This window comes from Panthera pardus, unplaced genomic scaffold, assembly GCF_024362965.1.
Source record: "Panthera pardus isolate Hobbes unplaced genomic scaffold, ASM2436296v1 HiC_scaffold_13, whole genome shotgun sequence".
In the NCBI taxonomy this organism is placed as follows: domain Eukaryota; kingdom Metazoa; phylum Chordata; class Mammalia; order Carnivora; family Felidae; genus Panthera; species Panthera pardus.
This window is the reverse complement of record NW_026526688.1, coordinates 84,140,194-84,166,419: the sequence shown is the minus strand read 5'-3', so window position 1 is coordinate 84,166,419 and position 26,226 is coordinate 84,140,194. Positions and strand designations below refer to the sequence as shown.

At 38.7% G+C, this 26,226-nt stretch overlaps 1 protein-coding gene across 1 annotated transcript in view; it reads right to left on the bottom strand.

The window, feature by feature from the left end:
* Positions 1–26,226, bottom strand: part of INPP4B (inositol polyphosphate-4-phosphatase type II B) — a 758,464-nt gene that overhangs the window by 247,390 nt on the left and 484,848 nt on the right. The window contains 2 exon segments of the mRNA XM_019420351.2: positions 1,686–1,765; positions 11,335–11,385. Coding sequence (XP_019275896.2) covers positions 1,686–1,765; positions 11,335–11,385 — 131 coding nt within the window.

The following is a 26,226-nucleotide window of genomic DNA, read 5'->3' as shown; positions in this document are numbered from 1 at the left end:
CGGTTATGATATAATCAATATTACAGCTTGTAAGTCAGCAAAAGGAGGAATAAAGTGCTATGCATCTCATCCAAAAAACATATGGTCTGCTAGCATTCCTAAATTAGCTTAATGCCTCACTTCGTATGCCATGAATCCAGTAATACTTGGGTGAGATCCCACCACTGTGCTAGGGCACTAACACAGATTTTCTAGAGTATTGGTGACATTGATAGCTAGACATTTTAGTTAAGCCATACAAACTTCAAACTGAAAATAACCACAGCAACATTTTATTGGGAATAACACCACAAAACTATGAAGACTTAAAAATGTCTTCCCAAATAAAATACAACAACAATAACCAAACCATGGATGTTTAAGAGACATAGCTGAGAGCGAAGATGATGGTCTCATCAGAATCCATCAACACTTATTTTTCTGCATGAGTATGAGTTACTTTACATTACTTTATACTCTCTTAAATCAAAATGCAAAGCTGTGCGGATCAGGAAAAATCAGAAAAGGAGACAGCCAGCAATACAGATTCCAGCATAAGCCACAGCATCTTTATTGAAATAAATTGGTTACAAGTGGGTCCTTGTGGGTCAAGGCAGAGGGCAAACACACTTAAGGCATTGTCTCCTCCGTGGGAGGAGTCTCTATGTTTCATCAAAAGGAGAGCATTTTCAGGGGCACCCGTGTGGCTCAGTCAGGTAAGCATCTGACTTTGGCTCAGGTCATGATCTCCCAGTTCATGAGTTCAAGCCCTGTGTCGGGCTCTGCGCTAGCAGATCAGAGCCTGGAGCCTACTTCAGATTCTGTGTCTCCCTCTCTCTCTGCCCCTCCCCCACTTGTTCTGTGTCTCTCTCTATGTCTCTCTCCATGTCTCTCTCTCTCTCTCTCTCTCAAAAATGAATAAATGTTAAAAAAAAAAAGGAGAGCATTTTCTGATTTACAAATAGTGTTCTGTACAATTTTTATATTTTTTATTGCAAATATTGCAAGGTGATATTTTTCATAATTATAGAAGCTATCATACAGTTAGAAAACAACATGCTATTGTTTAGAATTTATAATGAAGTTTAAAAATGTTTATTCTATTTAATACTCTTCTTAACATTAAAATACTATGTAACTTCCTAAAGATGGTTGTTTCATCTTCTATACCCAAACAAATTGTACTAATACTCAAAATTAGATCTGATCTACTGCCTATTTCAGTATGAATCTGCTTTAACTTATGTTTTATATTTAACAGTGTAGCAACAAAATAAGCTTAAAAAAAGAGAATAATGAACATCTCCTCTATTATCATAAATTTGCAATGTTGCCACTAACAAACATATTTCAAACCTAGAAACTTACTTGACTTAAAAAGGAACATTTTAATAAGTACTAGAAAAATTACTTAATAACGTGCTCATCATTTCTATTCTTACTATCAAAGAATTTGATTACTTTAATGATCGTGTAATTTTTTTTCCCCTATAAGGGCTGAAAACCTTTGACAATGTGAACCATGAACTTGAGCGTGAACTTGAATAATTGCTGTTTCCCTATAACTTGCTGCTGTGGCGAATGTTAAGCCATCTGAGAGCTGACATCTAAACATCTGTAAGAATTGGGACTTTTAAGCCCAAACATCCTTCAATAAATACCATAGGCTATTTGCTTTGCAGCATTTCTGCAGACAAAGGACTCACCTCAGGCTCAGGGCCAGCAGCTGCTCCTTTGACTTCAGTAGCTCCCCCACTTTAAAACTGGCATAGCCCAGGAAACTTCTCTGAAAATAAGAAAGAATGCTTTTCGTTAACTTCAGAAGTCCTTAATATTTTTACCGGCACACCAATCAGACAAACCTAGTCTTCAAAAGAATGAAACGTTAAATCCATTAGCCTGACAAATATTTCATATGCAGAGATACAGTCCTCACTGACAGATACAACAATATATCCTTCTCAGGGGGTGAAGTCTAGGGTGCACATGTATCCTTTTCACTAAAAACAAAGAGACCAATAGCCTGGGACGTAACAAAATGTATAGTGCAGAAGCCAGGACTTTTCTAGGAACTAATTTTCTTCGCCTATGAAAAAAACTGGGTTAGAAGAAAAAATGATAAACTTTTAACATTTACCAATGCCGTCCTCGTTCTTATTAGAATTCTTCAAGTCACTGGCAGCAACAACTTTGTATTCCAGATATGAGCAAATCTGGTAGTTGGAGCTATTTTTATGTGGGACTCTGTACAAGTTATAAATAGAAATGCTACATTTCTCCCCCATCACAGCAATGTTTAAAAGCATTTGTTTCCTTTGTTATTTCTAGCATGGGACAATTTCATTCCAACACACAAAAAAGAAAGGTGCTTATTCAGTTACATTTTCTAAAATTGCTTTTTTAACCTATCATACTGGCTGTTGACTATCTATGAATATCTACTTCCTACACTCTTTGGCTCATAATGCAAAGAATAAAACTCTAAATTGGTTTTTCTTTTCCAGGATAAAAATCTTCCATCTCTTTTTAATATTCCTGCCTACTTCTGATTTAAAAGTCACAATATTATGGTATACCATAAATAGTATTTCTCGTTTTCCCCTCAAGGTCAAGAAGTAAACATGAAAACATCAAACCCATATTATTATCTAGGCCATTGCTGCCTCACACATTGTAAAACTCTACAAGAAGTCAAAACTGCATCTTCGAGAGCATTCTCTGTTCATATGTCTGTTGCCAGGCTGCTCTAGAATGAGAGCCTGGACGTAAGTAGTCTGAGGACAATTGTATCTTTTCAGAGAAAAGTGTGTGGTTATTTCATACATAGAAGGCAGCCTTCTATGTATGAAAAGTATAAGAAAGAAAAGCTTCAGGTCTGAATTTTTCTCCCTCTTTTCAAAGCTCTAATTTAGAATTCTTTCAAAACACTCAGATGCAAACATTTGAAATACAACTCAGCTCTAAAGTTGGAGATGCCTCTATGTTAGTAACAATAAACCCAATTAATTAACCTGAAACTCAAAAAGCTGGTTTAGATACCAAGTCACCAAAGCCAGAAGAACACAAGACTGAATAATTCGATGAAGGGTGTTAGGTGAAAACAGAGATTGAGGCCCACGTCAGGCTCCATGCTAACAGCATGGAGCCTGCTTGGAATTCTCTCTCTCATTCTCTTTCTCTCTCTCTCTCTCTTTCTCTGCCTCTTCCCTGCATATTCTCTCTCTCCCTCCCTCTCTCTCTCTCTCACACACATACACACACAAATTAAACATTAAAAAATAAAGTATTTGTGGAAAGAAGATCTGATGAGATGTCAATGAGTGATGAAATGAGTGAGTCAAAGCAGAAAAGGAAGTTTAAGAGGTATATGTGTATTTGAAGCTCCACAAGGAGCTTTATTTTGTTTTCTGACAAACTCCTCCTCCCTAGTGCATGGTAGGCATGTGATGAATATTTACTGATAATAAATGAATGAATGAATGAATGAATGGCTGATTTAAAAACTAGCTTTCAAGTCAGTCACTCTATTAGATATGGATATTAGAATGCTCTTTCTGCAGATATTTACAAAGTACTATAATTCACTGAAACGTGGATAATCAAAACAATTTTAGTAGGCAGACTGTATATTGTTGTAGTGAATTTCATTTCAGCCTTTTGCATTTAAATAGATGTCTATCTCACTTCCTCTTTCCCTGATTATCAGGGTTTTTAAACTCCTATTCCCCCCTCTCTCTTCACTCCAAGAAAACTCTTAACTGATAACAGATTTCATGACACCTCAAAATTTCAAACTATTTTCTCTCTCTTTTGAGATTTTGAAGATATGGATGGTTTTAGAATTAAAAACACAAACTTCACATGTCATAAATGTTACCGTGGTCTCTTCACCAATAAAAGGAGCAAATGCTCCAGACTGGAATGTAGCAATGAGAGACAGGTGAAGGGGCTATTTTCAGACATAGCTACACACACACACACACACACACACACACACACACACACACACACACCATGAGCCACAGCTGCAAGTAGTTTGTCAGCCACTGAATGTCTCATCTGTCCACAGATCAAGAGATCCTGTGGAAGGAGGATGTTGGCTTGTACGCCTGTGAGCCAAGCCCAGTGCCCAGAACAGAGGGTTGCCTGGTATGCCTACTGCTTCACTGTGAGGGCTTGAAGTGGGCCAGGAAAAATGCCCATGAGTCAAACTTTCTTCCCATCATAACTGGCTGCCACATGCTTCATTTCAAAGGATAAGGGATTTTACAGAAATCATACAACTTATTAAAAGCTAATTTAGGTAATGGCATCATAGTACTGTTATGAAAGCATGTCAGACTAGAGGAGGTGTTATTTAGGTATAAGTATTACCGTATTTATTCTACAAATAACTATATTATGGAGACTACATGTTGCATAAAGTACAGTAATGAAATTTCTGAAGACAGTGTATAATTGTTCCAAACTGCAATGCTAACAATGGAATTGCCTATATGTTTAATTTCTAGGAAGTTTGTGTGTATTTGCTCCATCTCAATATAAGCAAAACACATCATTCATTTACATGAATATTCACTGGACTCTTGTAAAAGAGTAAATTAATTAGAGGAAAATAGTCTTCTCTGTTTCTAAAACCTAAATGCCCATGAAGGGAAAATAGCATACTAATGTTAATGTAAAAAAAACTTAATATAAAGCTATTTTATCTTTGCTGTCACTGTAATCATAACTATAGAATTTGAGAGAATTATTTATTTTATTTTTTAATTTTTTAATTTTTATTTTTTAAATTCTAGTTAGTTAACATTAACATATGGGGCACCTGGGTGGCTCAGTAGGTTGAGTGTCTGACTTCGGCTCAGATCATGATCTCACAGTTCGTGGGTTCAAGCTCCATGTCAGGCTCTGTGCTGACAGCTCAGAGCCTGGAGCCTGCTTTGCATTCTGTGTCTCCCTCTTTCTCTGTCCCTCCCCTGCTCGCACTCTGTCAATAATAAATAAATGTTAAAAACATTTTTTAGTTAACATATAGTGTAATATTGGTTTCAGGAGTAGAATTTAGTGATTCATCACTTACATACAACACCCAGTGCTCAACACAAGTCTTAATGCCCATCACCAATCTAGCCCATCCCCCACCTACTTCCCTCCATCAACCATCACTTTGTTCTCTAGAGTTAAGACTCTGATGGTTTGCTTCACTCTTTTTCCCCCTACCCTTCCTCTATGTTCATCTGTTTTATTTCCTAAATTCCATATGTGCGTGAAATAATATGGTATTTATTTTTCTCTGACTTATTTTGCTTAGTGAGAAAGTTCTTTAAACACTTTTATATTTCAAATATAACTCAAGGAACAAGATTTTCCATCTCTTCTTCAGTGCTGTTTCTAAAATTCTCATCTTAAAGGTCTTAAACTGGGAGCTCTAATATCAGTGGAAAAAATCGAGAGACAAACAAAAAAATTTAAGTCTCATTGGAGTTGGAGCTCAGAGATCTAAAGTGTCATACTAAATCAGTTATTCTGCCTCAAAATGGAAATCTGGGCTCTCACAGCCCCCAGAATGGTTATCCACTAATGGGTATTGTCTAGCCTTGTTACTCTGTCTTCTTTCTTACTAATACGTGGTCTTAAATGAAACCACTGACAGCCTTAATGGCTGTATGAAAAAGTTGCCTATGATAACTCTATCTTTCTCATAGCTATAGTAATGAGAATCAAAGTAATCCAGGAAAAGCACTTAGTACACTGCTGGGAAAATAGGAATTTAAAAGTTAACCTGGCTTCTACATGGTCCCAGAACTAGTTAATATGCAGAAGCCAAGTTGGAATCCAGGTTTCTTGCTTTTCAGTCCATCATTCTTTTATCCCCGTCACACTGTGCCTTATTTCCAAGACAGGCAGCAATTCCCTGTCCCTCTGCCAGGCTCTCTGCCTGCACAACATGTGGTTCTGACCTTTTCTGCCTGCTCGTGAGAGTGCAACACTCACAATGATCATTCTGGTGCAAGCACCCAAAGCAGATGATCATTAAATTGCTTGATATACAATTTTAATCACTCACCTGGCTGGAGAGTGATATCAAGCAGCGTGGAGAAAAGTGGGGCATCTGCCTCAATCCCTGGTTGCTCTCTATGGAGACTATACAAATAAACAGTTTATCCTATTAGCCCTTGCAGGGACTCCAGCTGTACCATATAAAGGGCCAGAAGATGTACAAACTCATACACCTTGCGGTGAGCTGGCCACACCTCCATCACCTATGTTCATCTCACAAAGCCTTTACTCAAAGTATAGGTTTTCTTTACACTACAATTTACAAGTACTATGTAGGGCTGTACTATCCAATGGGTAGAATTAGGCTTGTGGCTATGCTGAACTGAGATGCGCTATTAAGTGTAGAATATACATCAAATTTACACAACATGGTATGAAAAAAAGAATGTGAAATATAGCATTAATAATTTTACATAGTGATTATGTTTTGAAATGATTACATTTTGCATATATTGGGTTCAATAACACATTAAAATAAGTTTTTCCTGTTTCTTTTTACTTTTTTAAAAGCATGGTCTACTAGAAAATTTAAAATTACATATGTGGCACACATCTGTGGCACATATAATATTTCCATTAAAAAGTGATTGTTTAGAGGTTAAATGAATATATCAACAATAAGAATCATACTTTGGCCTATTCTAATAAAACTATACATAGGAACTGTGGCACAAATTTAAAGGGTCTTTGAAGTTGATATCATGAGGCCAATATACAACATCTCCCAAACATAACTTATAGGACAGGCCCTTTTTCATATTCCATGTGCTTTTTCTTCACTGTCAACCCTAACAGATATGGTTACGTGGTTTCCCATCAAATAGAAAGGGAAAGAGGATACATGAACTATTCACACTGAAAACAAGACATCAGAAAGAAAAACAAAACTTGGGAGGAAATCTATTAAAAGTTGATAAACAGTCCAAAGAAAACATTAAAAGGCATTTTAGGGTGAAGTCATATATTTAAAAATTACATCTTCCCTATGAATATAACTCAAAAGGTCTCAGCACAGATTGGCATCTCGTTTACTAAGACATCAACAAAAGATCTGGGTGCATCCAAAAGATGCTGCTTAAAAATGTAAAGAAATGTATAGAACATATTTGGACTATTTATAATAAAGTATTTCAGCTCATTTTTTTAATGTTTATTTATTATTGAGAGACAGAGAGACACAGAGCATGAGCAGGGGAGGAACAGAGAGAGAGGGAGACACAGAATCTGAAGCAGGCTTCAGGCTCTGAGCTGTCAGCACAGAGCCTGACATGGGGCTCGAACTCACAAACCACAAGATCATGACCTGAGCCATAGTTGGACGCCCAACTGACTGAGTCACCCAGTCGCCCCTAATTTTCAGCTCTTTTTTAACCAGAGTAGTCAATGGTTAGAGTCCTTAGCATGTTGTAATGGGAGAACAAAGTCTTGGCCAAGAGCTAAAGCTCTCAGACACGTTTTGCAGTGCCCAAAGCAATATTCTGCGGATTAATCGATAAGATAAATATTACCCAGGGGTACCTCATAGGTGCTCAAGATGTGGTAATTCTTCTCTGTCCGGAATATCATGTACTCTGAGGGTATTAGACACACCACAGCATGCTAATTTGTTCTTATTTAGGCTCATTCTTACTATGCTTGAGATTCAGTTCTATAATATAATTGCCATTTTATTGAGTTCTGATGTGTCATAAAGTATACTAGATTTTTACATATTATTACAATTTACATATTATTGCAATTATTTTTAGAAGTCTCCCCCCCTTTTATTCTGGTGGTTCTAAAAAATTGAAGATGGTTGGCAAACCAAAATCAGGGTACGCTTTCTAATTGATTCAATATATATATATCATATATGTATATACATTTATTTATTGTTGACAGAGTGCGAGCAGGGGAGGGGAAGAGAGAGAGATACACACACAGAATGCATATCATACATATCATATATGTATATATATCATAATTTACAAGTTTCCAGGCACAAAGGTAGGGCTATTCGAGTGAACAAAATACATAGGCTCTTTGCTATCATGGAGTTTAACACGTAGGAGGATTGGGCAGACATCACTAACATGTAATACCTAGTTTGCTCATTTGTATTACTAATAGCACCTTGATTTTGTTTAAGTGAGAATTGTACTGAGATTCCCTGCTGCTTAGGGACTCCTCTCTTCTCAGTGAGAGATACGTATCAGTATACCAATCGAAATTTCCCCAAAAGCTACTGTTTCCCAGAATTGAAGGAACAGGGTCAGCTGCCTTTTGTCCTTCGGTCTTCTCCCCATCTGGACTGTGATTCCTGAAGGCGCAATGGTTAGACTGGACAATACTCTAACAAAGGAGGAGCGGCAAGGTGGATAGAACATGGTTGCTAGAAGTCATTTTTGAGTAGCTGCAGTCTTGGGCAATTTCCCCAAACCTTCTTCTAACATGAAAAAAATGAGTCTGTTACTTTCAACCCACTGTTTGCTAGGTTACTTGCTTCTGAATGCATGCCTAACTGATATAATTAGCATGCCACAGAATGTCAATTGAGAATTTTGTTTTGACCCAGGAATTATAGCTGAGTCTCTCACAAAGACATTATACCAAATGCACCATAATGTCAGTTCAGAGAACCTCTAGTGGCCTGAGTTAGCAACCTCCTCACAGTGCTTAAAAAGAAGCCAGTTTACAGAAACTGGCCTATTAGTAAACATGACACACACAGCTGATATAAAGGTAGTGTTAGCAGAGAGGGAAAGTGAGCATTTCACAAGATGTACTATTTAAGAACCGAGCCTAATTTCTTTGTTATATCATACTCAGGAAGACACCTTAAAGTCAAGGGAGGGGTGCCTGGGTGGCTCAGTTGGTTAAGCGTCCAACTTCAGCTCAGGTCATGATCTTGCGGTTCATGAGTTCAAGCTCCGCGTCGGGCTCTGTGCTGACAGCTCAGAGCTTGGAGCCTGCTTCGGATTCTCTCTCTTTCTCTCCTTCTCTCTCTTTCTCCCTCTCTCCCTCTCCCCTGCTTGCACTCTTTCTCTCACAAAAATAAACTTTAAAAAGTAAAAAAAAAAAGTCACGGGGGTCTGGTCCCCAAAAATCAATTATTAAGCTTGTGGGTGTCCAAACCATCTTTGGCTCCACTATATCAGGAACTGGAGATTGTCTCTCCTTTGAAAATCATGGACTGTCTAGCATCTGATGCTGGTCGGGCTTGTAGAAAGGGACAGCAGAGAGACGGCTGAACTGAGAGAGGAAACACCAGTGGGGTAGCCTGCATCTCTTCTGTGTGGCATGGAAAATACATACGTGTGTTTCATCAGGGCCAAAAAACACCGCAAGCAGCTAAGCAAGCATTACATGCTAGAAAAGTAGGTCTTAGCAGCAAGAGCGTACCGGGTGAGCCTGGGCAGTGGAGAAGGTTGAGCCAGAACCAGATTCCCCATGGTAGGGAAATCTGTGATGGGAAGGAGCCTACAAGGTCTCCAGAAATACCTATAGTTGTGTTCATTACAGAGACAGCATTTCAATGTCTGCCACATGCTGACAGGCAGCACTAGCCTGAGAAATATCAAAACCAGCAGAAAGGGAACCACAACCTCACCATGGGCAAGCACAGAAGGAACCTCTCCCCATTCCTTTCTCCTTGCCACAGCATTGAGCAATAGAGGAGGAAAGGGCAGGACTCATGTGAGAATCGGACTATGCTCCCCTTCCACTACAAGTTGCTAGAGGAACAGAGATGTCTACCCCATAGTGGGAAGTGATGGGGGAGGGGGGGGGAGAAGAAAACAATTAAACTCAGAGAAGGAACTCAAGTTTTAAAATGAATAGGATATATTTCAAGAACTTGAATGAGAGAAAAAACAGGGAAATTTACATAACTAGCCCAAGATGTCACTAAAGCTTCAAGCGAGGGGGATTTAACACTGAGCAGTTGTGGGGATGAAGGGTTAGAAGAGGAAAAATAAATTAAACTAGCTCATCTTTCTTGAATCTCAAAAAATAAATAAAATTCCTTATAAAATAATGCATTCAGTTGATAGTTAAAATTTCAAAAGGTCTTGTTTTCAGAAGCAAGTACTAAGGGTGTGATGAGAGCTTGCGATGGAGGTTCCAGTTAAAAGGAGTGCACCTGAGGTGGTCACAACCCAAAGGCTGTGAACAGAGCCCTGAGCCCTGAGCAGGGGAGGAACAGCACTGGGCAGGGAAAGGGTCCTGGGGCCTGCAGCAGTGAAGGGCCTGAGGCTGGGAAGAACTTGCTAGTCACTCTGGAGAAACTAAGCATAGTCTGGGCAGCACAAGAGGTTTGAAGGTTTGCAGAAAACAAAGCATGAAGATTCACTCTAGTAAAAGAGAACAACATGTCCCCAGGAAGAAACCAGAAGCTTGTGTTAGGCATGAGAGAGCACAGAGTGCCCTTTTCCTTCTCCTTCCCGATCAGAATGTCAGACATGGCTGACATTCTTCTCCATCAATTCAACTCACTCTTTGGTGCACATATTTGGAGGGTTTTCTTGGCAGGTTCAGACAGTGGCTGTTGCTAGTGAGGAAATGATCGGCATATAGTACTCTGCTCCACATATCAATTGGGAGAAGGTTGTCAGTTGCCTGTAGGATTTCTGGGAATTTCAAATAGGTCTTTCAGTTGGCTCAGTCCCATGGCCTCTATAGACTCAACTTATTTCTAGGCTTTTTCATCCTCTCTGCACAGATCCCAGGGACTCAGCCTGCTGGGCTATCTTTTCAGGAGTTGTCACCACCTACTCTAGGCTTGCCTAAGCAAAAAGCACCTATTATCTTTCCGCTTTTCCAATTTCTAAAAGCTGCAGATGCAATGGCTCAGATGCAGCAGGAATTCTGCAACACCGGTCTGCACTTTGGTGGCAGCTACTGTTGTGAGTTGCATTACAGTGTTTAAGCAGCAGGAAGCAGAAAACAGCAGTCTTTCAGGTAATTAGTTCTCTGCCTCCTTCCTGAAGCAGTCGAGCCCACATCAGCAATCTCCCTGGCCCTCTGTTGTTCCAGGAATGTTGGTTCCAAATTGCATCCCAGCTACCTGCAGGACAATTTCTCGATTCATCTCTATCCAGTGAAACAAAATATGAGTTCATCTGGGGATAATTTTCGAGAGACAAGAAATGAACTCTATACAATTCGCCAAATATGTGCCCCCTTGCATGGTCACACCCTGTTAATTTAACACAATTTCATTTTTTGGCCATCAGACAGCAGAAGGCCAGTGAAAATCCAAATGATTTAACTTAGAAGTGCTGTGTGTACCTTTTGGAAAGATAAAAAAACACTTACCCCAACCTCTGGCAGGGGATCCTTATGTTCAGGTAGGACACTGGTTCGAACCTATAGAGAAAAAACAAACGTTTTCTGTAGGATTTTGGAGTAGAAACTAGTGCAGAAGCTTCACACAGGTGCTGGGTGTCATTTTCCCATCATGGAGCATCAATTCAGACTGGGGTTAATCATTACCGAAGGTACCTGTGTACATCACCTGCTGCAGAGCCATAAAGCTCTCCTCTGATAGTTGCTAAGCTTCCTGGTTTTCCTAAGTACACAGAACTACTGGATCCTTACCCCATCACCCCTTGTCAAATACAGAGATGTCTGGGCTTTAGGTGAATCAGCTTTAATCTCCTCAAAAAGCAACCCTAATTCAACATTCAAAGGAAAGGACAGAGTTGGTGTAGAGCAAGTCATTCCATGCAAGCTCAATAAATATTTATTCTCTAAATGAGCACCAAAACCCACAGTCTTTATAGTATATCCCTCCCACAGGAGAGTTCTGGGCCAAATTGTCAGATACCATTATCTAAATTCATTTGAAAATGAATTCTCAACTGGGGGAGAGGGAAATAGTGTAAAATAATCAGTCATCTGGGGAAGCTTTTCATATGTTTGAATGTGTTCCAAGTGAAATATCAACCCCTTAGATGATAAGTAGGCATATATCTTCTACTGAGTAGTGATCCTTAATCCTGGTTGTGCATTAGAGTTACCTGGGGACCTTTCAAACTGCTGGTGCTCTTTCCTGCCCCTGGATATTGATTCTAATGTACAGTTGAATCGATGTTTCTCTATTTAAGAAAAAACACGTCAAATGAAAAGAAATCACGACTATCTTTCTCACTTAAGAAAAGGCTAGTAAAAGAAAGAAACACATAAAACCTAAATCTAGTATATCTTAATTTGAAGTAAGGATTAGATAATAAAGTTAAGTGAATACAGAGCAATAGACAAGCATACTCTGTTTAACTGGAGAGCAGAGGGAAGGGGTGATGGATGGGAGAGAGGAACCCTAGAAACACATGATGGATCAATATTTTAGGGGGTCATTTTAATAAAATCCCTTTGGAGGTACTGCACTGCCAATCATAACTCTCTTGAAATCCTTTAAGCTCTGACATACTTGACCATACCTGGTCAATTCTCCCAGGTTGAAGAGATACCTATAACACCCCTCATAATGTCAAAAGACTTGAACTAGCTCCCGAGGGCCTACTAGTCTTTAACACGGTTTCCATTTTCTTGGAAAAAGCCTCAAGCCATGGTAAAACAGTGCATTTTAACTTCCAGCTTAAGGCTCCTTCTTTGTTTCTTTATGACAGACCCAGCACTATCGCTTGCACAATTTGTCAGTCATTATGACTCAAATTGTTCACCAGAGCACAAAATAAATGACAGGAGAGATCCCAACAGAGTAAACAACACAATTTGCAGAACACACTCCACTCAGGATTTCATGACAGAGCGTTCACTGGCGAAGAGCATTTGCAGTGTGGCGGCTGCATTAATGCTCTTTGGTCCAGAATGTTCAGATGTACCATTCAGTCTCATTATCTGAAAACCATTAGCTGGCCTCAAAGGATAAGGAATCTGTATATTAACAGGGGACTATAATGGACCATACAGTGTGCGTATGTGTATGATATCCCTCTCTCTCTCTCTCTCTTTCATACACACAGTATATACTCTGTCTGTCTCTGTCTCTCAGATTAACTCTGTCTCTGAAAGACAGAGAGACTTGTTCCCCCCTTATCCACGGTTTCACTTGCCATGGTGTCAGTGTTACCCACAGTCAACCACTCTTCTCTGGAAGCAGAGGATTCTCCTTACATATCATCAAGTCAAAGCAGCCTAACGCTACATCACAATGTCTATGTCATTCACCTCACTTCATCTCAGCACATAGGCATTTTATCATATCACATCATCATGAGAAGAGGGAGTATAGTACAATAAGGTATGTTCAGAGAGAGAGAGACCATATGCACAGAACTTTTATTATAGTATATTGTAATAATTGTTCTATTTTATTATTAGTTATTATCAATCTCTTATTGGCCCTGATTTATAAATTAAACTTTATCATAGGTATGTATGAATAGGAATAAACAGTATATGTAGGGTTCGGTATTATCTGTGGTTTCAGGCATCCACTGGGGATATTGGAAGTATCCCCTGTGGATTAGGTAAGACAACTGTATACACAATTACACACACACACACACACACACACACACAATGTGCGGATGTATATATATATATATATTCACACACATATATATGTATATATGCATATATAGTATATAAAGTATGTAGAGTGTACATATTATATATATATATATATATAAATGTACGTCTACTATATATCAGAATGGATTATATATAGTGAATGTATATTCACACATATGCAACCCATATAACACATATATATGTGTATGTTTATGCATCATTTTAAGAAAATATTTGACATCCAAATAACATTATCCAACGGGATATGCTTAAATTTAGAAATAAAGTGAAAGAAGTCAGACATTGGTGGAGGTCAACATATATAGTATTGCTATATCATATATATGTGTGTGTGTATATATATATATATATATATATATATACACACACACACACACACACACACACTCTATGTGATATAATATTAGATAAGGTAGAATAATATTGACAACTCTGCAATATTGTCATTAAATTTATGTTTATTTTGTCAGGACAATTAGTCCTTATAAATATAAATAAACTACAAAGAAAAAAAAAAGATTCCTGACCCAAAGGTGTATACTATAAAAAAATTTCAAAGATAATCATGGACTAGTTTGCCATTTCCAATGTGTGTACATGTGTGAAGGAGAGAGAGACAGAGAACGAACTTCCCTTTACATAATAAAACTATTTTTGAAAAGTACATGTATGTCACATGTCATAACTCAAGGCATGTTTGAAACACTAGCAGAGCTCCTGATATAGAGGAATTGAAAAACAAAACTTTTGTAAACCAATTTTAAATTTTATAAAGTCAGATTTTCATATGAAACACATGTTTAAGGTAGTATATATGTATAGTTATAAAACTTATATTTAAGGTTAATGCTACAGATGTTATGGTATATAGGTCACACACTGATGATGTTTTTTCTTGCATAATATATAGCCCTCATTACACTAAACACATACTAGGTGGCAAGCACTGGGTTTGCCAGTAAATAGGGTCCCATTTCTTCTCTTTGGGATTTCAGAAACCAGTGGATGGGACAAATATATAAATAATCCAGTACAACATAATACATGCTATAATGGAAATGTGAGCATTTTTCTGTGGGCATTCAGGGTAAGGAGTAATTAATCCAGACTGAATGTCAGGAAAGGCTTCACAGAACAAGCAGTCTGGGTTTTGACGGATGTGTAGGAGTTTTAAGCAATGAAAAATAGGATGAAGCAAACAGCGTATTACATAATAAGCATGCGTCATGGAGTTGTAAAAGGCCATTGGTTAGGGCGCCCGTGTGACTCAGTCTGTTAAGCGTCTGACTCTTGGTTTCAGCTCAGGTCATGACCTCATGTTTCATGCAACTGAGCCCCTCAATGGAGTCCATGCTGAGAGTGTGTGCCTGCTTGGGATACTCTATCCCTCTCTCTCTTCCCTCCCCTACTTGCTCGTTCTCTCTCTCTCTCTCTCTCTCAAAATAAATAGATAAACTTAAAAAATAAAGGCCATTTGTGTTTGGAAAAGAGTGAGTATTCTGATAATACCATAACAGGGGGGCCTTCAGGGAAATGGTAAGAGTTGGGATGATGTTTGGTTATATGTCTGAGGAGAGAGGTTGGGCCATTTGATATCTATCATGTTATGGAACTGGAGCTTCATGCAATTTATAGACAATAGGATATCAGGTAAGACAATCAAGTAGAAAAGTGATGTTATCAGAGCCCCTTAAAGCATATCCACTACGCCCTGAGTCATATTGGGAAAATAACCTCTTTATGCTAGTTGCCTTTTGCCTTTTTGTTAGCTATCTTTAGCATAGGGTGAATAATAAACCTCATAGTTGTTGTAGTACATCTTTTAAGTACCCAGAACAGTACCTGCCACTGAGAGGGAAGAAGGGAGAGAGTGAGTAAAGAAAAGAAAGGGAAGAAGAATTAGAGGAAATGAGGAGGGAGGGAGAAAAAGAAAGGAGAAAGGAAGAGAGAGGAAAAAGACAGAGGAAAAAGAGTAAGACAGAGATGGGGTGGGTAGAAAAGGCAGGAGCAATATGTCACTGAAAACAAATAATAAAGCCTGGACAGATTTAGATGAGGCCTTTTGATGAGGAAAGGATGATGCAATGGCTGTCACTGTAACATTTGGAACATTCCAGTTCACGGGCAATGTCATGCCTCCTGAGATTTACTGGCCTTCCTTCAGGATTCATTTTCCCTTTTTTGGTCTTATTAGCCATTCTTCTTCCCAGTTTTCTTTACCATACCCCTCCCTGTCCTTCCTGGGATACAAGAATGTCTGCCTGACCACATATTTAAAGTTATTATAACTTCCTCTTGTCTAGGAGGACACTTTTATGATATCAAATAAAGATCACTTAATAGAAGTGATCATGTAGATTATATGTTCCATCTTGAATAGTTCTCAAGTTTCATATAAAGCAAATTCATTTACTTTTTCATAGGCTCAAACTTCCATATACTAAATTTGCCTTGAAAAAAAGAAAAACTGAGGTTGGGAGGGTGGTGGAGACTGCTGTATTCTTCATGGGTGAGTAGGTAAGAATGAGCAATAGGGCTGCCTCAACTGCAGGCATTGTTGACTATCCAGATGTAGAGAAGGGGTAGGTCAGGCTGCCATGACTGTGCACTAGGCTGTCCATGCCTCAGCCCCGGGCAAGTGCATCTTCTCAAGAGCAAATGCAACTTTTCCCTAGCTGGGCTCAGCTGGACAGGGTTGTAACAGTGCTTGAACATCCCCAGGGCAGGGAAAGGGCCTAGATCTTCTTCTTGGACTACTGTGACATCTGGTAAGTTCTCTGATATTGAATGCATTGTTGAAACACGTTCTTCTTTTTTTTTTTTTAAATAAAAATGTTACTCTAATTCTCTACATATCTCGAGTTAGAATATATTATTTCATCACATTTACTTGTTCCACTTGGAACGAGGCACCAAACTGCCTTCATACTCAAACACATGAAAAGCTGACTGGTACAGAAGTGTTCTGCCACCTTCCACAATATTAATATTCGGGGAGGAAGCTGCTCAGTTAGGCCCATATTTCCCAGGATGCCTTGTTTTGAGAGATAGCCATGTACCAAGCTCTCACCAATAAAATATATGTGTAAGTGATGTTTGCTGCATCCAAACTGGAGTTCTCCGAAGTGGATAGCCTAGGCCCTCTTCACTGTCCTTTTCTCCTTCCAAGGAGTCCCGCCCTTAGGTGACTGCAGAGCCACACATGAAAGAACACCATTCGCCACGCCATACCACGTATCCCTACCAGTGTTAGATTATAAATGATTGTATCAGTTTTCTATTGCTGCTTAACAAATTTCCACAAACTCAGCTGCTTAAAACAACATCCACTTATTAATTCACAGTCTGTAGGTCAGAAATCCAGTCCTCATGTGGTTGATTTCTCTGCTCTGGTATTACAAGGCTGCAGCCTCTCCTGGAGGTTTGTCTAGGCAAAGGTCTGCTTTCAGCTTCCACAGGCTGGTAGCAGAATTCAGTTCCTTGCAGTTCTAGGACCAAGGTCCCCATTTTCTTGATGAATGTCATCTGGAAGCTGCTATAAACTCCTGGAGTTTATTCCATGCCACTGTTACTCCATGCCATGTGGCTTCCTTCATCCTCAAATCCAGCAACAGAGGATCTGCTTTGCACCAAATCCTTCTTGCACTTCAGATATCTGTCTTTGGAATCCACTCTTTTAAAGGCTTATCTCATTAGGTCAGACTTGCCCCAGATAATCTCCCACTCTTAGGCAACTTTGCCATGTGACATGATCTAATCACAGGAGTATGTCCCAGGGACCATGTAGAATGTGTACAACAATGGGGCAGTAATCCTGGGGCCAGTGTAGAATTCTGCCCAACACAATGACCAAGAAATAAACTTCCCACTGTGAAAAAACACTGAAATTTGGATGTTTACATTTGTTTCAGCAGATCACATAATATGACCCCCCCCCATTTTTTTTTTTTAATGGAAGTTTGGATTCCATTTATGGCTATGAAGAAATAAAGCAAAATAGCTAATATTAAATCCTAATTCATTATTTTAATGTCAACAGATCTGTATTAACTGCGTATTATGATCCAGTGACTGTCATAAACACTGGCAATCCCAGAGATTAGGAAGACAAGGTATTTCTCACCCACAGCTAATAATGATAACATGGCAAGGGTCAAAACATACAATTATAATTGCTAAGCATCTTCAATTGTGTAAAACTTACCAGCCATTCTTAGATACTGATTTTCCAACTATTTAATTTCTGTTGTGCATGGAGAAAATGATCCATGTATAAGCCCAAATGATTCATGTCACAGAACCTTAGAGATGGGAGGGATCTTAGGGTAAACCTAGAAAAACCACCTCTGTGATGTGAAAATTGTACATGAAATATCCCGGGAGGTTACATTTAAATTTTCTCCTTGGACATGTTTAATCTCTAGCTTATTCTCTTACTAATTAGTCTTGTAGAAGTAGTATTGCTCACCTACCTAAAGGCTCCAAACAGATTAAGTTAATGAAAGAAGTAGGTTGAGTGTGAGAGACAATAGGGAGGGGAAAGGAATCTGGCAAAAATGGAAATCACATTCTTAGTCTATGAAGAACAACTATCCAGCTCCAAGTAATTAAAATGTTCCTGAGAAAAAAATTTCTTCAATTATCAACAATGGACAAATCCTAACTCTTTTGCAGGTATACCATTATTAGTATTTAATTATTTTTGCCAGAAACCAGCCTGATATAAAAGGTAAAAATATGCCCAGTACTATTTTTAGTGAGTGGGGGGGAGTGCTATTCTAAAGCAATTGTTCTTAATCTTGACAACACATTAGAAACCTCTGGAATATTTTTTAAAGCCAGTTTCCAGGCCATGTTCTAAAATAATTACATCAGAATCTCTGAGGGAAGAATCCAGGGATCAGTGCTTTTTAAGGCTGACTCCACACCTGTTTCCAAAGTGCAGTCAAAGTTAAGAATTACTGCTGTAAAATAAATGAGATTGTTTTGAGTGTAAGCCTCAAAACTAGCTCCAAATCCTATGAAAATTTGCAAAAAAAAAAAAAAATGTACTAGGCAATGGTCATGTGATGGAATAAGGCTCTCTTGGAAAACAAAAAATTAAAAAAAATATGTTAATGGATTCTCAGAGCTGGAAGAGGTCTTAGACATTATCAGGCCATGTTGCTTAAATTTCAGTGTGCATTCTCATTACCTACTGGTCTGCAGCTGGTTGGGGGATGGTCTGAGGACTATCCCTTCCAAGGTTGTTATAGAAATGCAGAATCTCAGTCTCACTCCAAACAACTGAATCAGAGTCTTCATTTCAGTAAAGTCCCCATGTAATTCATATGCACATTCAAGTGTGAGAAGGTCTAGTCTAGGATAGTGCTTATGAGGGAAATAGGTCACAGGTGAGAATGGTAGACATTCATTTGCACATAAACATGCTTGAGACAAGGGGTGGGGTTTATTCTTCTGGTTTTGAAGGTTTTTGGTAATTTATTTTTAAATGTCAAGCATCTGTAAAAGCTCCAGATAATACTTTCTATCAGAGATGCCCTTTCCTTTCTTATGCAAAGGGGGGAAGGGTTGCTCTTATCATCAATCTCAAATCAGGGACTGATTTGGGAGAGAGCTTAGCTGGAATTTCCGTAAGACTCATTGTTGCAGGCTGAATCTCCACTTCTCTAACCCCTTCATGCCCCCCAAACCCTCAATCTCAATATCACAGGTTGAAGTCCTAACCAGCGAGTGCATTTGGAGATAAGGGTAATTAAGTTAAAATGAAGCTATTAGCATGGGACCCTAATGCAATATGGTTGATGTCCTGAAAAGAAGAGGAAGACGCTGCAGGGGTGTGATACAAAGGGTAACCATGGGAAGAGGCAGCAAGAGGGTGGCCGTCTGCAAGCCAAGGAGGGAGGCCTGAGAAGAATTTACTGCTGCCAACACCCTGCTCTTGGACTTCCAGATTCCAGTATTTTAAGAAAATAAATTTCTGTTTAAGCCACACAGTCTGTGGCAGTTTGTTACGGCAGCTCTAGAGAACTAAGACACTCAGTCTACCCATGTTGTAGGGTATGACCCCTCTCCAGGACGTTCAGCCAAGAACCTTTGGTTGAGGACTCTTTGTCCTTCGACCCTAAAAGAATGCTAGAGATTCTTGGAAGTCTCTGCATACGTGTTTCACACTGTGTCCCACTCAGCTTCAAAATCTGGCAAATGTCTTTAGAGGCAGAACAGCCATGAATTTGAGTCCCCTTTGGTCTCTAAATTTGTCATTTCAGCTACACATAAAACCCAAAATCTCTGCTGGGTTCTATGTCTTCCAGCTGCCACTCTGTGTTAAGCAAAACCTTGATGCTGAGACTTCCGAGCTACAGGGACAATCTGTAAATGCGCACAGGTGGAAAAGAGCTTTTTAGTCCCTCACCACCACACCCTCTTGGGCTTTCTCTCTTGCCTGTGACTCTCCCTGTTTCCAAAGCACTATGAATCTGTGGGAGGTTTCACTCTGCTTTTTAGAAGGCTTTGGCCTGGTTCTCTAGACTCCTGAAAAGCTCAGAATTCAGCAAGTCTCTTCTGAGAAAAAAAATGTTCATTGACTTGAAGCTGATGAAGTCTCAGTTTCTTACTTCCTCCAACACATGCACTGAGAGTTTTGCTGATTTTTCTTTCTCTGAGCAGCACCAGCTCTGTGTCCAGGCAAAGGCATGTTCTTCAGCTCATTCTCAGAACCACCAAATGCCCAAAGAGGAAAAATGGCAGGCTCCTGAGAGCTCAGCTCCAAAAGATCTTCCTTTCTCTGGAATTGTAGTTTACTTTTGTAGTTTAAATTGTAGTTTATTACTTTCACAGCTTGCTGGAAGATGCATTCGAATGCGATTTTTGTAAAATGTGTGGCTTGTTTCTGGGTGTTGTCAGAGGGAGCACAGCTTGCCCTCCCTACCACATACCACCCAAACTGAACTTTTTAACATCTGAAAGTCACTAGAAGTTTAAGGAATCTTCCAAACATGCGGTTAACGGGTGAAAAATGATATTCGACATTGCATAGTTAAATATGCTTGGAAGAGGGGAAATGCCATCACATGTTGGTCTGTCTATTAAGGTAAGTCTCAGTAAACCAGTTACAAATGCATAATTACAGGTAATTCTCCTGGTAAAAACAGAGTTTATCCTGAAGCCTGAGCACTATCCAAAAACTATCCAATAATTATTGAGTGTGACATGTTGTGTTGGTCTTCACTAGGTAAATGTGATCATCTTTCACATGTCAAAACATATTATACAAAATTATGTACATGAGAATAGTCTATTGGCTTCTAAGCCTAAAAGAAAGAGTGGTAAGACAAATATAAGCACTCTTTTAGTTTGGATGCATCTAGTCTTAGAGTTCTCTAAGGCACGGATGTTCACACCACAGCTCTCTAGTCACATGGGTCCCTTTATGTTTAATTGGTGGCTCTTTCAGACTTCTAATTTCACTATATGAATGTGCCATTACACTAAATTCTACCAGTCATACAAGAGTCATGTGGTTCTTTGGGTTAATGGTGACTGCAAATGTGGCTCCAGAGTCACATAACTCTGAGTATCCCTGCCATTACCCACATTTTATTCCATTTCCCTTTCCAACCATTATAGAGATCTATTACAGGCAGGTGAAAAAATACCGAACAGCAAAAATACTTTTAGACATTCCCTTTGTCAGAGAGTCTCTCCAAAAGATACAGGCTCTGCTGAAAATAAGAGATGCTTAAACTTAGATCAGGGAAGTTTCAGGGAAGTCAAAGAGGTCTCTCTACTGCTGTTCTAAAAGTAAGTCCATCTGCCTTTCATACTCTTTACTTCTGGATTTTCCTGAAAGGGATACTAGGTTCCGAGAGACAGCGCTGTTCAGATCCGGTCAGGCTTCTTGTACTGTACCTACCAGCCAAGTCTGATCCTGGGCACTTACCTAAAGCAATTAGGACTAATCTCCAAAGAAATGCACAATTAAAGACCCAGGTTTTATTTATTTACTTTTTTTAGTGTTAAGTTTTAAGTGTTAAGATGTTTGGATATTTTTTTTTTAAAATAGAAATAAAGAATAAAGGAACTCTTTGCACCGAAAAAAATACAGTGTTAAGATGTGTTATGGGCACTGAAGACATTAACTCATGATTTGCTAAATAATTGCTTTCTTTTTTTTTTTAAGTTTTTTCTAATGTATATTTATTTTTGAGAGAGAGAGAGAGAGAGAGAGAGAGAGAGAGAGAGAGAGAATGAGCAGGGAGGCTGCAGAGAGAGAGAGAGAGGGAGACACAGAATCTGAAGTAGGCTCCAGGCTCCTAACTGTCAGCACAGAGCCCCATGCGGGGCTCAAACTCACGAACCGTGAGATCAAGACCTGGGCCAAAGTCGTATGCTTAACTGACTGAGCCACCCAGGTGCCCCAATATTGCTCATTCTAAGTTGAGACCTCTATTCCTGCTATCCTGCAGGAGGATACTGTAAACATATCAGTACATATAGTGCTCAATTCAAATATCATGTATCTATAATAACAGTTTTTTATCAGATCAGATCAGACCTTTACTACTGCTTCCTCCTGCCATCACCCTTCTTCTTCTCTACCCAAATACTGAAAAATAATTGTGTCATCATTTTGAAAAGTGGGTAGAGTCATTAGAGCTGATCCTTTGATCCCAGAATTAGACTTACATTAAGTATGTGCTACCCTAGAAACTTTCTACCCTATAAATAAATAACAGAAAGCTTATAATTGATAAATAAGGGTAATAGGATCCAAGGAAGTAACAACTATGCTTTCTGGACCTATAGGTAATTATTTCAGAGGCACATGCATTATTTTCTTTACTTGTATTATCTCATTTAATTCCTATAGTTCTGGTGTTGTATTATTACTTTGTCCATTTTACAGGTAAGAAAACTTAGTCTCAGAAAACTGGATTAATTTGCCTAAGGTCAATTCAACAGCAAACTGCAGATCAGACACTAAATGGTCTACTTCCAAAGTCTGTGCCCCTTCCATGGCTGTGTGCCTCTTCTGAACCCAGACTGATGGTGACTTTAATTGTCTTCCCTAGGGCTGCTTAATGAGAGTTTTAAAAGCCAAAAATCTATTAGCCTCAGGGAATAGAAACAGACACAATTTATCACATTGCCAGACTCAAAAACACCATCCTTATGTATTAACAGCCCCCAATTAAGACCATAGTCATGAGTTAATGAACAAGCCATTAGAGAGAGAACAGTAATATCAACACAGGCACATGTCTATTAATCTGTTGCTCACTGAAAGTCATTAGTTCTACACTATAAGGCTAAATAATTTCTAGGTAGCTTTAAAACAAAATTATTGCAATATCACTCAGTATTTTAAAAGATCATTTACAACACAGGCTTTTCTAACCCCAGTCAAAAGAAGATCACCATGCCCTGGGTAAAGATCAATTGATTAATAAAATCAGATGGTGTGTACAGGCACAGAGGGGAGAGGTTTTTAGTGTATTTATCCAATGAGGTGTTTTCATCCCCAGGCAAAAATGGGATAGCTGCAATAACTCTATTCTACTATTCCACTACTTTCTTCACTGTAGAATTCTACCAAACTGTCTAAGAGTTTTATCAGTGGGTCTCAGCATTAGCTGTAGATGACAAATCACATGGAGAAGCTTTCAATATGCTGATGCCAGGGCCCCACTTGCTTTTGCTCCTGTAATTGCTGTTTCTAAATCTCTCAGCATTTTCTTCCACTGATTTCCCTTACTATTTAATCTTCAAAACAACCATATGAGAAAACTGAGGCTCCAATTTCAAGTAACTTCCAACCTGTCAGTAGAGGAGCTAATATTTCAACGCGCATCTGCAGCATCCCAAGACCAATGCTTTCAACACCTCATTGTATTGTCTGCAACTTGAGCTGAAATCATACTACACATCTACACAAAAAACAATGAAGGGACGTTGAAACAGAGTTCCCAGTTTCCCTGTAGCAGAGGGCAAAGTGAGTGTGGCATCTCAAACAGGAAGTAGGGATGACTCTTTTCAAAGAAGCACTGTGACAAAGAGGCCAGAGTCTACTGCATGGCTCAGGCAGTCTTGTCTTAAAAGAGCAAAGGTGTTCAATTCGATATGGTAAACTCTTCCCGGGAAGGTAATAACAGTACATAACAATGTTTCCAAAAGAAAAAATGTATTTGATGTTTCAAAAGATTGACTTACAAAATTGGGAACACAATCTCATTAAGTTGAGGTTTCCTTTTACTCTCATAAACCAGGTGCACATTGAATCCTGCGACATGCGAGTAGTAGCTAGGACATAAAATGCTTGCATTTTATATCTTATTCAAACTATATATCGGCAGTTCTCTAGTGGGTACAATCAGAGAATCTACAAGGTCAAATTATTTTCATAATAATTCTAAGACGGTATTTTCCTTTTCTACCCTTCTTTCATGAACGTACAGTGGAATTCTCCAGAGCCTTCAAGAAATGTGATTTCACCAGACATTGAACACAGAAGCAGACAGGACAACTCAGTTCTCTGCTATTAATTGGGCTTTAAAGGGATTTGCAAAATGGTAAAACAATGCCACACTCTCAGTATACTTTAGTTTTCCAAAATAAAATAATTTCAAAAACATGTATTATTTTGCTAACCTATAAGGGGTTATTAGTTATTTTAAATAAATTGATAAAGATGTAAAGTATTTTTGAGTTTTAATTTCTAATGCGGTAAGCATCCATAGTTATTTTAATTAAAGCTGGTACACCTGTACTATTTATTTAATTTTTAAAAATTTGAGTACAGTTGAGTACAGTTGTGTTGAGTACACACAACATTATAGTGCAAAACATAGTGATTCACCAACATCCATAGTTATTAACCCACATAACAGCCTTTTGAGAGTCTTTATTTTATTTTTTTAAATATTTATTTTTGAGAGAGAGAGAGAAAGAGAAAGCGAGCACGTGAGCAGGGGAGAGGCAGAGAAAGGAGGGGACAGAGAATCCGAAGTAGGCTCTGCGCTGACAGCAGAGAGCCAGATTCCAGGCTGGAACTCGCCAACCATGAGATCATGACCTGACCCAAAGTCAGATGCTCAACTGACTGAGCCACCCAGGCTCCCCAAAGCCCTTCGAGATTCTTGATATTGATGAGTATAAAAAGGTCCTGAAACCAAAACTTTGAGAAACAGTGGGACTGGTGATCCTGAACATTTGGGATTTGTCTTTCATGTTTACTAAGTCAGTCTTACCATTTTTAGGCAGATTTTTGCTTCAGAGTCTCTTTCAGAGATGGATGTGATGTTTGCTACATGCACCCCTAATCCAGCTACTCTGAATCACTATGGTTCCTTGAACTTGTCTTGTTCCTATCTCCCTCCACACCTTTGCATATGCTGGTCTTCTGCCATCATTAAATTTGAGGAATATGGTTGCAAATACAGAATAATCGCTTCATGGACTTATAATCAGCATCAACAAGAGACAAAATACCAAGCTGAATAAAGTAGTAAGTATGCATGAAAGTAAATTAGGGTGATGGAATCAAGTGATAGCTGGATGGGGATACTTTAGTTGTGGTAGTTAAGAGTGGGTTTCTCGGCACAGGTGACTTTGATTAAGACCTACATTAAAAAAAGGTGGCCAGCTTAATGAAAAATAAGAGGGAATAGTATTCTAGGTCAAGACAGTATTAAGGGCAAAGGCCCTCAGGCCAGACTGACTAAAATACATGGCTGAATAAAGGGGAAAGAAATGGTCTGAAGAGTCAAGGAAAGGCAGGACTCTAGTAATGTAAGGTCTCTTCTAATTACAGTGGAAATCAAATCTCTTGCAGGGTTTTGAGCCAAGAACTGATGTGATCTTTTTCATGCTTTAAGAATATTGTGCTGTGGACACCTGGGTGGTGGTTAAGCATCTGACTCTTGATCTGGTCAGGTCAGGATCTCACAGTTTGTGGGTTCCAGCCCTGCATTGGGCTCTGTGCTGACTGTGTGGAGCCTGCTTGGGATTCTCTGCCCCTCCCTTCCTGCCTCTCTCTCTCTCTTTCTCTCTCAAAATAAATGAATAAAACTTAAAAAAAGAAATAATATTGTGCTGATTCTATATGGAGAATAAACTGCAGAAGGTCAAAATAGAAAGGATGAACAATTAGAAGTCATTTGTAGATTAGAGTTTTATTACCATTATTCTAGTTTTTCTAGAGTACAGGTTGAGCTAGGTATTTTAGGTTTTCTAAGGATAATCATTGGCTGGCCTCAAGTTATTTTGTTCCAAATATTTATAAAAAGCACTTTAATACTGACAGAGAAATAAAATTGGTATATAAATTTCCTGTATATATAATTATATTCATCTATGAGAGTAATAATGCTCAACTAATCAAAAGTATATTTGTGGATGAATAATTATTTAAATAAATTTAGTGCTAAATAATAAATGTTGTAATAGTTACATCCTATTTACGTTACAGATATTAAAGAATAGCATAGCTTTTGAAATACAAGATATTCAGAAGAAGCTTGGTACCTTAATGCCTGACGGAACTTAATTCCCTGAAAAAAAATTATGAACAAACTGAATAAGGATAATAGAACTATAATTACTGAAGAAACCCCTACAAATAAGATGGCTTATGGATGGATTCAGTACTTC